The sequence below is a fragment of the Copadichromis virginalis genome, linkage group LG15, assembly GCF_057382275.1.
Source record: "Copadichromis virginalis isolate Kocher_CV1m ecotype Utaka linkage group LG15, C_Virginalis_male_GT1.1, whole genome shotgun sequence".
Classification (NCBI taxonomy): Eukaryota; Metazoa; Chordata; class Actinopteri; order Cichliformes; family Cichlidae; genus Copadichromis; species Copadichromis virginalis.
Genome location: NC_140632.1, coordinates 30450722 through 30466199, shown reverse-complemented (window position 1 = coordinate 30466199; position 15478 = coordinate 30450722). Strand labels below are relative to the sequence as shown.

Sequence of the window (15478 nt, the reverse complement as noted above, 5' to 3'; positions counted from 1 at the left end):
GGAAGCGTCCCAATGTCTTCTCGGGCGCTTCTCCGGCGCTGATAATTGGCGTCTGTCTTGTGTCAGTGACATAAAAGACGGATTTAATGCGACATGACCGTTCAAACAGCAGTCGCTTTCTAAAATGTATCGGATTCAGTACCACATACGAAAGTGACCCAGATCGGATTTGAAAATATCGGATTTGTGCCGTTCACACTGTCATACCATGATCGGATATGGGTCGCAGGGTCAAAAAAATCGGATTTGATGCGCTTTCGCCTGCAGTGTGAACGTAACCTATAGGTTTTCCTCTGTATACCGCCATGTTGCTTTTTGTACAAACTTGCAGCTTTGATTCAGATTTCACACATGCATAGAAGCCCATTTTCAGATACTCAAAATTACCTGGGAAAAACATAACACAACATAATTTTAAATACAAGGATTGTTTTTAATACTTGGATGAAAACCCCAATGACTGCCTGAAGTCTTGAACTCTTGAGATGCACTGCCAGGCCTTTACTGCAGCCAAATGCAGTTAGTCCTAGCTGGTTGGTCTGTTTGCATGTATTTTGTATTTAATAAAGACAAGATTGGGGTGAACACAGGTGACCAACTTGGCCATTAAAGAAGATCTTCTTTGAGAAACTCTTGATTTGCTTCTGGAGTATTTTTGGGTCGTTTGCACTGTGATGATCAATCCAGTCAGTTTTGAATCTGTGCAGAGTTAGCCATGTGCACTTCAGACTTCATCCTTTTTCTGCTATCAGCAGTTACATCATTCAAGCATAATTCCAGTTTAGTTGAATCAATTCAGCAAAATGCTCACAACACTGAGTCTTTCTCACACCGTTTGAATTCCTGGTGTGTAAAATAATGTACTTTTGTCAAAGCCACCAGTGCTTCTCAGTTACACTCGAGGGGTCAGCTGGCAGAGGTGTGCGACATGCCTGGTCATGACCTTAGTAAAATGGAGCTGTCCCTCCCAGCACATGATTTTTGAATGTCTAGAGTTGCTGTTACACAGTCTTGCCTAAACATAAAGGGAGTGCAGAATTATTAGGCAAGTTGTATTTTTGAGGAATAATTTTATTATTGAACAACAACCATGTTCTCAATGAACCCAAAAAACTCATTAATATCAAAGCTGAATGTTTTTGGAAGTAGTTTTTAGTTTGTTTTTAGTTTTAGCTATTTTAGGGGGATATCTGTGTGTGCAGGTGACTATTACTGTGCATAATTATTAGGCAACTTAACAAAAAACAAATATATACCCATTTCAATTATTTATTTTTACCAGTGAAACCAATATAACATCTCCACATTCACAAATATACATTTCTGACATTCAAAAACAAAACAAAAACAAATCAGCGACCAATATAGCCACCTTTCTTTGCAAGGACACTCAAAAGCCTGCCATCCATGGATTCTGTCAGTGTTTTGATCTGTTCACCATCAACATTGCGTGCAGCAGCAACCACAGCCTCCCAGACACTGTTTTCCCTCCTTGTAAATCTCACATTTGATGATGGACCACAGGTTCTCAATGGGGTTCAGATCAGGTGAACAAGGGGGCCATGTCATTAGTTTTTCTTCTTTTATACCCTTTCTTGCCAGCCACGCTGTGGAGTACTTGGACGCGTGTGGTGGAGCATTGTCCTGCATGAAAGTCATGTTTTTCTTGAAGGATGCAGACTTCTTCCTGTACCACTGCTTGAAGAAGGTGTCTTCCAGAAACTGGCAGTAGGACTGGGAGTTGAGCTTGACTCCATCCTCAACCCGAAAAGGCCCCACAAGCTCATCTTTGATGATACCAGCCCAAACCAGTACTCCACCTCCACCTTGCTGGCGTCTGAGTCGGACTGGAGCTCTAAGCCCTTTACCAATCCAGCCACGGGCCCATCCATCTGGCCCATCAAGATTCACTCTCATTTCATCAGTCCATAAAACCTTAAAAAAATCAGTCGTGAGATATTTCTTGGCCCAGTCTTGACGTTTCAGCTTGTGTGTCTTGTTCAGTGGTGGTCGTCTTTCAGCCTTTCTTACCTTGGCCATAGTCTCTGAGTATTGCACACCTTGTGCTTTTGGGCACTCCAGTGATGTTGCAACTCTGAAATATGGCCAAACTGGTGGCAAGTGGCATCTTGGCAGCTGCACGCTTGACTTTTCTCAGTTCATGGGCAGTTATTTTGCAACCCTGTTGACTATTTTGAATGAAACGCTTGATTGGTCGATGATCACGCTTCAGAAGCTTTGCAATTTTGAGACTGCTGCATCCCTCTGCAAGATATCTCACTATTTTTGACTTTTCTGAGCCTGTCAAGTCCTTCTTTTGACCCATTTTGCCAAAGGAAAGGACGTTGCCTAATAATTATGCACACCTGATATAGGGTGTTGATGTCATTAGACCACACCCCTTCTCATTACAGAGATGCACATCACCTAATATGCTTAATTGGTAGTAGGCTTTTGAGCCTATACAGCTTGGAGTAAGACAACATGCATAAAGAGGATGATGTGGACAAAATACTCATTTGCCTAATAATTCTGCACTCCCTGTAGTCAATTAGTTTTAGTACCTAAACCTAATCAGTGGGTAGAAGTCAAAGTACTTACCCAGTGAAAATCAGTAACAGGTTTTTCACTCCAGTGTAACTGCAGCGCTCCCACCATCTTATTCACAGGATCATACTGAGTCTTCAACACTCTGTTAAGCATGGTGTGTTTTTGTATTACAACTGAGATCGGAGGTCTTTGCTCTGATAGAGGTTACAGTTTTCTCTGTGTTCAGAGAGTAAGGAAACACCACAGGCAGGAGGCGCAGGTCTGACCCCTTGGACTTTTTGGCCTCTTAGGTGTCTGAAACTAAAAGCAGTGTGGAGAAGCATGTAGCAGGCTGCTTTCAGAGTCACTGCGAATTAATAATTCATTCTTTGTCTTTCTTTTTTGGGAGGGGAAAGAAGTTACTCAAATGTAACTTTGCAGGAAGTCAGTTAGAGAAATTGTGATGAATGCTCAAACTGCTCAAACATAAGGGTTTGTTTGTAAACCATTTGCAATGGTTTTATGTACAGCCAAAATAGTTCACAAGATCTCATTTGTAATTATTAGAATTGCTGTACTGCAGGACAGACATCAGAAATACATGTGTTTGCTGTCAGTAACTCCCTGTGGTTGTGGCAAAGCTTTACCGATTATATTAAGTCAAAGCAGTGCAGATGGATTTCTCCCTGTTGGTTTTGGCTCAGAGAGCGGTGTTACTCTGTGTTATACACTGTGCCACGCACACTGTATCCCTTGGCTGCCAGACCCAGCAGTGGCCTTTGATTACATGAATAGCCTTAGCTGAATAGGTTGGCAGAGAAGACCACCCAAAGGGACAACCTCGTTGCTTTGTGGAGAAGTTAAGAATGCAGTGCTGCTGCTGTGAAAACCTCCCCTATCACTGCCTATGACCCTGGCCCATGAGTGATCGTTGGTGTTTATACTGTGGCTGTGCTGAGAATACCAATGTGAAGCCGACCAAACATGGAGAGAGAGCCTCCACCCTCTTAGTGAGCTGGTGAAATAAACAGAATGTGGATGAAGTAACATTAACTTCAGCCTCCTGGTTGTTAGTGCAGTTCAAGGCTATTTACTTTTCATAGAAGTTTTATGAAGGCTGAAATTGCATTCAGAAAGTCCTCACTTAAGTACACATTTATTCTTAAGGCAGCAATTAACTCTGATATGGCATCACTGCTTTTTCAGGCAGGTAACACAATGCTAGGCAAAAAAAAGTGATTCAGAACTTCAGCTTTATTGCTGAACTACACAACCCTAGAACAAGATGCAACAATGCAACACAAAACCAAGGCATGACTAGAACTAAGAACTAGACCACACAGCGAGAGGGAAGACATGACAACATGACAAAGAATAGCAAAAGACTCAGTCAACATATACACAAGAGGTAATCAGAGCAGATGACACATCCAGGGAATATGGATAATCTAACTGATGGAACATGACGCATGGGAGGCAAGGGAATGTCAAAATAAAGGGAAAACACACAGAGGGATGAATGTGGGAACAGGAAGGAAACAACACATGGACCAGGACTACAAATGTATCATCTAGACAAGACAGGGAAAGCACACAGACACTAAGGAGAGACGCTGAAGACAGAACACAGAGACAAGACAAAGACAGACTGGATATGGATCATGTGAAATAACTGTAATACTTAAAATACTGTAGGAGTGAAAAGAATTCCGATTTTATGTCATTTTTCTGTTCAAAGGGGTAAACCTAGCCTGGCCTAACAAGCCTCTTAATGCTGTTGTTTTAATGCATCACTGCCAAACATAACTAGTGTTTATTGGTTACTTGAGACATGGTGCATAATGGGACATATTTGGAACTGCCTACAACACGATCTTTGTGGTGTTAAAAAAAAAAGTCTGTCTTGGGACCAGTGTGACTCGCAGAGTCATGAGTTATACCTACCCATCGGTTTGAATCTGAATCTAAAAATACCTTCCTCAGACTCTGACAATGCCTTCTTTGTGCTGGAAGTGTCATGCTAAGTCTCTTCCTGTTAACAGACTCACACTGTGTCTGCAAACTTTGCAGCTTTTGATGATCGAACCTTGCAAAACATAGAGAAGGCTCATGTCTGGGACTGTGAAGAGAAGATGGGCCAGAAAATCAGAGCAGCTTTTTCTTTTCGGCCTGCTGAGCGCAGAGTGAGTGTTGAAGCTTTAGACCCTCTGCCCACCCTGGCTGACCAGAGGGGAAGGGGAAGGGGAGGGGGAAACAACAGAAGGAGGGATCCCGTGTTGAAGGTGAAAAGGGTGCCAAAGTCCTGCAAATGGAGACAAGGGTTTAACACTCAGTCTGACTCTGACGGTTGAGTTGGGGATTGAACAGTTTGGATGGCCTAGCGTGCTCAGCAGACACAAACCCTCTGTGGCTCATTTCCCGCTCCCTCTGCTGTTCTGTCTCTCTCACTGTTTGTCTCGGTTTCCAGTCTTCCCATCTGTATGTGATTTAGGCACAGGCTCAGGGGAGAGGCAGGTCCACTAGGGGAGAGGAATCGGGGCAGAGAGAGAGAGAGAGAGAGAGAGAGAGAGAGAGGGAGGAAGGGAAGCAGTCAACACAAGTTTGTTTTACAGGACTCAGCTAGGGCCGGGATAAGGGGCAGTGGTGGATCTGGACATCGCAAGCTGTGGAAAAGCGAAGCCAGAGGGTGCAGCCGATCATAAGGAGCTGCCCAGGGACTTCCCTACAGCCAGTGGACACTGATTGAGACTTAAACGGAGGATCAGTGGGCAAATACAAATATGGCAGCAAAATCTCTGCCCTTCTGCTTTCTCTGCATCTTCTTATCGATTGCAAGAATAACTTCTGGGGAACAACAGCAGTCAGTTCTCAAAGTAAGACACATTTGGTTTTCCTTCTTTTTGGCTTGTATACTGTGAGTGTTATCAGTTTCTGACTTTCTATGAGTTATGATTGAGTACACAGGCTTTTGGGAAGCTGGAAATGATGTCTTGGGAGTTTGGGTTCTTTGCAAAGCTCTCTGAGGATACAGAAACTTCACAGTGGTCTTGCAGTGGGTTCGCATGTGTGTTTATACCATCAGAGGTACCCCAAGACAACAACTCTGATAGGCTTTGAGTTACTGTATGTGATTCAGGCACAGCCTGCTCCTCCTGCCCCTCCCTGACAGTTCTCTAATGGAAAGCAGCTACAAAATGTTGAGCAACAGCACGGGGAGGGGGCACAATATGCAGTAAGGGCATGGAAGCCATTAATGACTACTGGCACACACTCTACAGTTCCATTGGCAATAGCTTTAATACTTGTAAGCTCACACGCTTAACTTAAAAGTATTGAATTTACGATCATAATAAACTTAGACCGTGGGGAAAGATGCATGGAGATAAATAATGTGATAATGTGAAAGTCTGAGGTTGTTGCATGTGCATTTTCACATAATATAAAAACCCTGGCATGATCATACGGCACAACACTGGTCTTCTTTCTTCTTCTTTATGTTATAATACGACTCAGGCCGGTGTTTGTTTGTGAGTGCAGACAACAGCTGGTCTTCTAGCAAAGCAGTCAAAGATGTGTTTCTTTCCTTCAGTGTTCAAAGAATAACTTGCTATTAGATCCCGAAATCAAAGTTTGCTCCGAACCCACAAGTACTCAAATCTTTGACGGACTTCTAAAAGTCCATTTATGTATCTTCATTATAGGCTGTTCTGTTTATGATGACCCAGTGCCTGATGTAAGTACAATGACTGCATTGTCTTGTGCAGCTACTAGACCTCGAAAGTGGTTATGGTTAAGGGCAGTGTTTACGGACCTTGCTGAGCTTTGCTTTTCTTGTCTAAACAACAGAAAAAAATATAGCAAAGGTCTGACACAGGACAGTAGAGAGGAAACTGGACTTTGCTGGAGTCTCATCAGAGATGGTCTCAGTGAAAGAGTACTTGTCGTGAAGTCATTCTTCAGGAATAGAAACAGGGAGAAAAAGGCTTAAATATGCCAGTGAGAAAAGGCAGTGACAGGTTTTATCTAGTGGTGAATCCAAATGTAAAATTTTATGCTCATATCATCATCAGTATGTACAAAAGATGTGTGTCTTCAGCCATCTTTAAAACACGTTCAAGGCCCTATCATAGTTTGGGGCTGTATTTCAGCCAGTGGTGTTGGAAGACTTGTCAAAATTGATGGAATTATGAAATCAGAAAAGACTGGTAAAAGAAATTACAAGGAAAGAGGTCAAAGAGGGTTCAGACTTTATTTAAGAAAAAAGCTGATTATACCAAATACTGATTTTCAAGCTCGTTGGAATTGGACAAACGCTGTTTTTACATTCTGTACTGTAATTCCAAAAAATATATGCATGTTTTAAAACATCACAAGTATAAAAAAGTGATCGGTGGGTGGTTCAAGACTATTGTATAATACTGCAAATCACTGCAAAAATTAAGTTTTTGTGGTGCCTTGGTAGTGCTTGCAACACATTCTTAACATAATATAAATTTATAGTTAGAGATAAATCTAGCACTTTAAGCAAATAGGGATATTTATTAACTATAACTTAACATTGTGATAATAAATATGAGATCTGTATGAGCAAAGTCACTTATAGTCGGGATGAGATTCTCATGACCCAGGGTATATCCGGATGTTCAGAAGAGTTACAATGACTAAATCCACCGTCTGACCATCCCTTCAAGGTCAGTCTAAGTACAGCAGATAACTCCATTTGGGAGGCAAAGCGGAAATGACATTCAACCCTCAAGCATTAACATTTAATCCACTTATAGTGCCCTTGTGCTAGGAAAATCTCAAAAAGCAGGCAGAAGTACATATATTATAAGCAACACATCCACAATAAGAGCTCCGTGTACACACATGGCTGTACAAATTTCAACCTATATTATGGGACAGGGTGTTGATTTTAGGTGAGCTAATCTGTGGAGCCATAAATTGTTTTTTGCGTGTGATACCTGCCTTATGGTCCATCCTCAGAGCCTAGGTCAACACACAGATACTGATAAATACCTAAATGTCAGAGAGAGTGAATCATTGGAAAAGTTATCTTCAGTTAAAAAACAAATCGAGGTTATATAATATGCTGAATGTAAGCTTTGTCCTGCCCTCCCAGTGTAGGAGGGCCACAGAGATTGTTCACATTACTAAGCGTGCTCACAGCTGGCAGAGAGCTTCAGATGTTTGTGAATGTTATTAATGCTTTCAGGTTTAAGGGGTGTTTTTTTCAGGTTTAAGTTTCTATCAAGGCTATCAAATCTATTTCTATTTGGCATAATCAAAGGGAAATCTAATAACACAAACACTGTGAGGCCGCAGACTTTATTTGAAAGATGTAGTTTCTGAAATTATGCTTGTTTTAAATGTGGCTCATTTACCCTCTTTCATTTTTTTTTTTTTTTTAAAGAAGTGGCTGAGAGGCTATAGATTTCTTTTTAAGTTTGTTTGAGCAACATAAGCTTTCTTACAAATCAAAGTATGTTGAAACTGTAGTCAAAAGCAATATTCACCTAAAATACACCCAAATATTTTGCTGAGAGTAAAGTTGTAAGATTGATCTAAACTGTTTGTCACCAATTCTGTTCGTAATTGTTATGGTCCGAATTTCTACACTTAACCAAGTGGCAGAAATCCCAAAAAGTTTATTTTGTTCATCTGGACGTAGCGTTTTTTAAAGGGAGAAACGTTTCATCCCTCAGTGGCTTCATCTTGGCTTTATGCAGATGATGTTCTTCTATTAGCTTCATCAGGTGGTGCTGAGTGTGAAGCAGCAGGACGGAAAACGGTGGAGGGCCCACCCTGGTCAGGGAGAAGTGGCTATTCAAAGAGTGCCTTGCAGTCTTATTCAGGAACAAGGGGAGATTTGGCCATGTCAGCAGTGATGCAGATGCTGCACAAGTCAGTAATGGTGAAAAGAGAGCTGAGCTGTAAAAGCAAAGCTGTCGATTTACCGGTTGATTTACTTCCCCACCATAACCTATGGTCACAAGCTTTGGGTAGTGACTGGAAGAATAAGGTTGCAGACACAATAGAAATTAGCTTTCTCTGAAGCTTGGCTGGTCTCTGCCTTAGAAATTGGCTGAGTTTGGTGATTCTCAAGATAGACTGACAAGAGTCAGATGAGGTGGTTCAGGCATCAGATTAGGATGCCTCCTGAGTGAGGTATTCCAGGCATGTCCTACCAAAAGGAAGAGCAGACCCATGGCATGCTGGAGAGATCACGTCTATCAGCTACCCTGGGTGTGCTTCAGCATTTCCCCAGACAAGCTGCATGAGGTTGTGCGGAGAGGGAAGTTTGGTTATCAGTTTAATCTACTTCAGTCTTTATGCTGACCTAAGCTATCTGGTTACCACTGTTTTGTACTTCTTGGGGAAATGTCAGATTATCATGGCGAAGAAATTGAACTGACAAAAATCACTTGATATTGATGATTTGTATTCATATCAACTGTAAGAAATCTGTTTTAAGTATGAATGTGATTTGCATTTCTCTTCTGTCTTTCTGTTTATGGCCAGATAAACATAATGTATAATGTAACTGTTTGTTCTTCTGTTTAGGCTCTCTTGTAAAAAGACATAGTCCCTAACATTCAAGTCTAAAGATGTCCAAGTCCTAGCAGTATACCATCTGCTCTTCGGCCCTCAGCCCCCTTCCTCTATTCCCCTGTGTATATGAACTGCAGCTGTTTGACCCATCACAGACTGTCACACAGTTAATAGGTCTGAACTATTTCAGAAGACTTTAATGTGCTTTTACAAATGATAGATAATTGGGATCTTTGTGGTTTTCCCATAAACTTTAGGCTCATTAGTTCTAATAGCTTAAACTAACATTTGGGGCTATTTTTTTTTTTCCTTTGAGCACTGATCCCATTGCCACATTTAATAGGAGTATGTGTATACATGGAAGGTTTACACATAAGTGTTTACGTGATAATAATAGATGTCTCTGTGGATGCTTTTCCTGTAGACTCAGGGAAGCCTACAGGAAATGGATCAGCAAGAATAATAAGAGCTCCTGTTTGCAGGATGTTTCACATCAGCTTGCAACATAATAACGTCTTTGTGTCGCAGCCCATCTGTGAATAAATCAAAGGAGAGTATGAATCACATGTGGGTATACACTACTGTATGTCTTTGGAATGTTCCATCGTCTGGTTATTCTGAATGCAAAGCATCAATGTCCAGCAGAGTGAGTGGAACAAGGAGATCAAACTATGGTGGTCTTGCAGACTACTGCAAACAAAGTGCTACTGTACACCTCACTGAATGGTGCTGCTTCAGAAAATCAAAGATAGTCAGAGGGCCGAGCGTGTGCGTGACGCCTCTGAACTCTTGCATCACATTGTCGTCAGAAAGTCTGGTGAACAAACATCAGACAGGATGTAGTGTTTGGACTGATGTTCTGTAAAATGTCAGGATGCTGTACTTTTATCGTGTTGTGTGTTGAAACTGCTAAATTATCAACCATCGATTCAAATGCCGAGAAAGTGAGAGCCATGACTGAGAACCCTGGGTCAATAGCATTCTTATATGTTGATAGATAGCACAGGATATGTTAGCGATATTTATCTGTATTTGGTTCTATAATATTTTAATGGAACTGAACATCAAGCAGCTTCTTGGTGATTAAAGTTAAGCTGCATTTTAGCCACATGCTAAAGCAGCATAGTTTAAGAAACTGAGAGATGTTACATTTCAAATCAAGTCTCTTATTGTGGTCTATTTGTAAACTTAACTCTAACCCTAATCAGCTTTGTGCAGTCATCATTAGCGATGACATCAGTCCTAGCCCCAACGCTAAATGCTAAGGTCAGAGCTCAGTCCCTGAAGAAAATGCACCCGAACATTCTCCCTCTATCACTACTATCAGTCAACATTTTGCATTTAATGAATGAATATTGCACGTGGCACATGACATATACATCAGTTTACCATATAACTGAGTCCCGGTATAAAACTTAGTTATGTGGCAGATTCACTTGTATTAAGTTTTGCTTTACCCTGACAATAGACTAACAGATGGACTTAACCGCTGATGTTTCACACACTGTTTTTACACTTGGCTTCAATGTTAGTATTTTATTTTCTGTCATGTTATATTTTCGTTTGTTTTTTTGGAGCTGGAGGCGACTATATATATATATTCAAATTTTATTCATCAAAACTGAAGCACAAACTTCCTGTAGCTGCTGTACCACAAACTGTTTGTCAGATAATTCCATTATAAATGCTCCAAGTACAGTGACTCAAGGAGAAGCCTAAAGGGCAGCTCCCAGCCACATTTGCCTTTGCCAAGATCCACCAGTCAAGGAACCACAGTTTTAGCATTGTTATTCCACTTTTCATGGCCTGAGGATGTTGTTTAAACACAAGTTTAAACAACCAATCAACTTAACTTTGAGAGTTCCTCAGCTCTTACCTGCAGTTAGTGTGTCTACTTAACCCAACTAGAGTTTTCTACAAATTTTTACTTTACAGAAAACTGACATTTCTGTTCCCACTGCAGGTGTGTGGCAGGGGATTTTTCCTCAGTGAGCAAAGCGAATGCCTGCCATGTAACTGCAAGGGGCATGCTGACTACTGTGAAGACATCACTGGCATCTGTATAGTAAGTTGACTGCCTTTCACTCAGTAAGGTGCCCGGGTACACAAATGTTGTCGTAAACATAATATTTCCTCTCGCAGAACTGCAAATACCACAGCATGGGTGATTTCTGTGAAATGTGTGAAGATGGCTACATTCTGACTCCTGGCCTGGGTGGACGCCACACCTGCCAACCATGTGCCTGCCCCCTCCCCATCCCATCCAATAAGTAAGCTGCTCTGCTGTTGCTTGTGTTGCCACAAGACTGACAGACATCTCAAAAATATTTTCTTCTGTGTGTCCGCCCAGCTTTGCAGTGCACTGTGACAAAGGAGGTGCCACTCCACGGTGCAAGTGCCAAGAGGGCTACTCTGGAAATTACTGTGAGAGGTCTGTGCTGAGAAGGCCTTGAACAAGCAATCAGTAAATTATGTAAATCAATTATAACATAACTGCATTACCTGCGCATTCAATAAAAAGGTACACGTTACAGACTGAGCAGAGTTTCATGTCAATGAAACACATAAAATATATTTAGGTTCACAACATTCACACTTATTTTATCTTACTTACTTAATATTGGAATGGCCACAATATCTATACAGCATCTAACTCCAACTGCCATATATAGTACAAAACTTTTAAACACCACAACATTTATGAAAACATGAGATCTCTGTAAAGTGCAACATCACATACACTGTCATTTATATGCATAGGACTTATGCTCACACCCAAGATGAATAGATTTTGCTAGTAATTTGCTAAAGCTTACGGATCACTTCTAACTGGTTCATGAGAGCAGCCTTAGCTTTGTTTGTTTTGTTTTTTTTAAACAACGAGGAAGAAAGTCATGAGCTTTTGGATGATCTGATATCCTCGTGTTGGTGTTGTTCCCAGACCATCATGAAAATGTTGTTCCAGGTTCAACATTGCAAGTGACCAATCACATTGTTGTGACGTTATTCCTTTGCGCACCAAGCCATTCGTGCATTTATGAAATTCCAATGTTGCAAGGACAATATCAATTCTGCTTACTGTTTATTAAAGGGTTACTGTTAGTGTTAGGGTTAGGGTCAGGATCCGTTGATCGGCGGACAGAGGCGGTTTCTCGCAGCTTAAGTACAGTTTTTTGTTTTACGCCGGTTTTTCCCGAAGTTGCAAAAGTATGACGTCACAACATTCTGATTGGTCACTTGCAATGTTGATCCTGGAACAACATTTAGTATGATGATCTGGGAACAACACCAACACGAGGATATCAGATCGTGCTGAGCTTTTAGTTATGTGTTAACATTTAAAACTGAATAATGTCCAATTTAGGCATAAAGCTACAACAATCATTAGCTTTGCTTGTCTTGTAACAAAGGTCAAAAAGATTTTCCAAAAGTAGATTTTACTTTACTGTGTTAGACAGTGAGGCTCTCAGTCATCTGCAGTTTCTTCCATCCAGGTGTGCTCCCGGTTACTATGGCAGCCCAATGACGACTGGTAGTTCCTGTAAGAGGTGCGACTGCAATGGTAACACTGACCCCAACCTGATTTTCAACGAGTGTCACAATGTGACGGGCCACTGCCAGCACTGCTGGGGAAACACTGCCGGTGCCAACTGTGAGAGGTGCACCCCAGGGTTCTATGGCGATGCCATCAGTGCCAAGGACTGCAGAGGTGGGGATAATGGGTGAATACCCATACTTTGGGGGGTATTTCCTATGGGATAGCTAATGTTTGATGCATGAAAGCATTGTTCCTCAATGTTTTATGGCAGTTCTCACACGATACCCCAACAATGTAATTTGTGTATCTTAAGCCAGTCGCATAGATGGGTGTGTAATGTAATGATGGGAGATTAATGAAGTTTGTTGATGCAGTTGTTCTGGCTGGCTGTTCAACATTCTTGTCATAAACTCAGTGACAGTAGTCAGGCATTCCAGCAGCTCATTGCAGACTGCACACACTGACCTGCACTATTGTGTCACACTGTCCTGAAGTCGCCATAGAGTACTTCACAGGAGGACTATTTTGTACAACTTATTTACTCAGTTTAACCATAGCTGCTTAAAAGAGATGACAAAAGGTGACAAAAGTGCAGTTTTTAGCCCCACACAACCTTGAAGTTGCTCTGTTGCAAAGACACATGGTCTCAATTCCATATCAAGGATTATCGTATGCCTTTAGAGGCCCTGCAAGTCCAAAAATAACCCTTTCCACCATACTCGTGACATAATTTGACCTCTGGTGTTCTCATCACTCCATACATCCCATGTCTTTTCTAGAGTGCGAGTGTGACAAATGTGGCACCTCTTCATGCGATGACAGGACAGGAGTGTGTCACTGCAAGCCGGGAGTCACTGGACGGCTGTGCGACCAGTGTGAGGTGAGACACAGCACGTGAGCTTCTTTATTGCAACTCTTATTTCTTCTTTATTAATAAAAAATATGTCCCTTTGTGTACAATTAGGCACTGACAACTAGGCTTAGGCAAGTTCCTCGGTTAGGTAAGAATAATAATAAAAGATCGTGGTTTGGCTTGGCTACCATTGTAACACCTTCCAACTTTCTCTGACATCAAACAAACTTTCTGTCAAAATAGACAAGTTATAAATTGATCCTCCCAGACAAACAGAAAGCCTTTTTCCGACTATTCCATATTCTGTTATGAGACTGGGATGGAGTGGCTACAGGGCAGGACCAGCCTTACATCACTCAGCCACTGCCCAGGATAAAACTTCATAGAACATACGAGGAGCAGACTCAAGAAGGCAGTTCAAACATATAATAAATAAGCTAAGATTCTTTAGAAGAAAAAGGCAATATAAAAGCCAAAATAGGTCTAGTTTATTTTTTGTGAATTTATGTATGCGTGTGTCGATGAAAAGATGAAGTCGATGCATGAGTTCAAGCAAAAACACAAAAAGCTGCAGTTACGAAATGTCTGCAAGGGTCATTGTGAGGTTAAGGGAAAAGTACTGAAAACAGGGCAACTGTTACATGAAGCATGAAAGCTGCAGATGAAAGCAGCTGAACTCTCAAGTGAGAACATAAAAAAGATGGAAGCAGTTACAGCTGAATGATTTGCCTACATTTTTTTTCTAAGATCTACAGTAGTTACTGCGAACTGTATTTTGACCCTTACAATGACATCAGAGCACAGCATTTATCTCTTATATTATGCACAGAGCCTGCTTCAAAATGAACTGGAAGAGCCCAATAACTGGAGTCCAACACTGTTTTTCACTCTTGTAATCTAGGAAGGCTACTCGGGTTTCTCCAGCTGTCAGGGCTGCCGGAGGTGCGACTGTGGGCCAGCTTCCCTCCGGTCCACCTGCCATCCTCTCACCCACAGCTGTCCATGTCGCCCGGGGGCTGGAGGACGTTACTGCGAGCGCTGTCTCCCAGGATACTGGAATTATAGCCCCTCTGGCTGCCAGAGTAAGTTATCTGCCTGTACACAGTAGGGCAGATAACTTGACATAATCAGCATTTGTTAAAAACATTCAGTGTAGATTCCCAGAGGAAAAGACTGCACTGAACGCTCATGTTCCCACACCCACTGTTGTTTTAATGTTCATTGGATGTGGTAAAAGTACAAATTCTTCGCTTAAGTAGAAATAAAAATTGTTTTTAAAAACACTCTGGTAAAAATTTGAAATATAATAATATTTTTAAAAAATACCAATTTAACTGAATATAAACTTTTCAGATTTTTTGATATTGCTGAGCTGTTAAGAGCGTTGCGTTTTTCAGTTTTACTTTTCAACAGCCACCTCGACGCTCAAGGAAAAACTCCCTTTTAACAAAAAACCTTCGGTAGAACCAGACCCAACTGCTGTGGCCGGTTTCAATTTTAAAAGGCTAATTAAAAGTCTACACTGGGACCTGATCCCATGTGAGAGGGGACTGACATCATTAATTAGATGTGTTTTTTCTGCCTTTTTAATCTGTTGTGTAGGTGCTGGACATAATAATAGAAATGTCTTTTATGTATTCCCCTCAAATGTCTTAAACCTAATAGTAATTAGGCTTTTCGGAAAAAGTAAGGAATCCAAAGTAAAGTAAAGCACAGACGTCCGAGATTCAATGCAGAGACAGTAACAGTAAGTGTTTTACTTTCTTACTTTTGACCTCGGGTGTTAATGATGTCAGAGGAACATCTGCTGGAAGCTTTGATAGTCTCTGTGGCCAGTGACTATCACTGTGAGAGTTGGATGACATCAACGCCCAATTCCAAATCTATATACATACACAGCTGCTTAAATAAGGAGTCACACACTAAAGAAACCACAAGACAGATGTGCAGGCCTCAAGCCAAGTGAACATCTGCAGATTTTAATGTCTTGTTTCCAGCTGGTGAAA

General features: G+C 41.3%; 1 protein-coding gene across 1 annotated transcript in view; it reads left to right on the top strand.

Moving 5' to 3' along the window:
* Positions 1-5000: 5000 nt before the first annotated feature.
* lama4 (laminin, alpha 4) overlaps positions 5001-15478 on the top strand; it is a 32870-nt gene continuing 22392 nt past the window's right edge. The window contains exons 1-7 of the mRNA XM_085432901.1: positions 5001-5402; positions 11045-11146; positions 11224-11351; positions 11432-11512; positions 12576-12790; positions 13399-13499; positions 14374-14554. Coding sequence (XP_085289027.1) covers positions 5310-5402; positions 11045-11146; positions 11224-11351; positions 11432-11512; positions 12576-12790; positions 13399-13499; positions 14374-14554 — 901 coding nt within the window. The 5' untranslated portion in view covers positions 5001-5309. The remainder of the gene's footprint in view (positions 5403-11044; positions 11147-11223; positions 11352-11431; positions 11513-12575; positions 12791-13398; positions 13500-14373; positions 14555-15478) is intronic.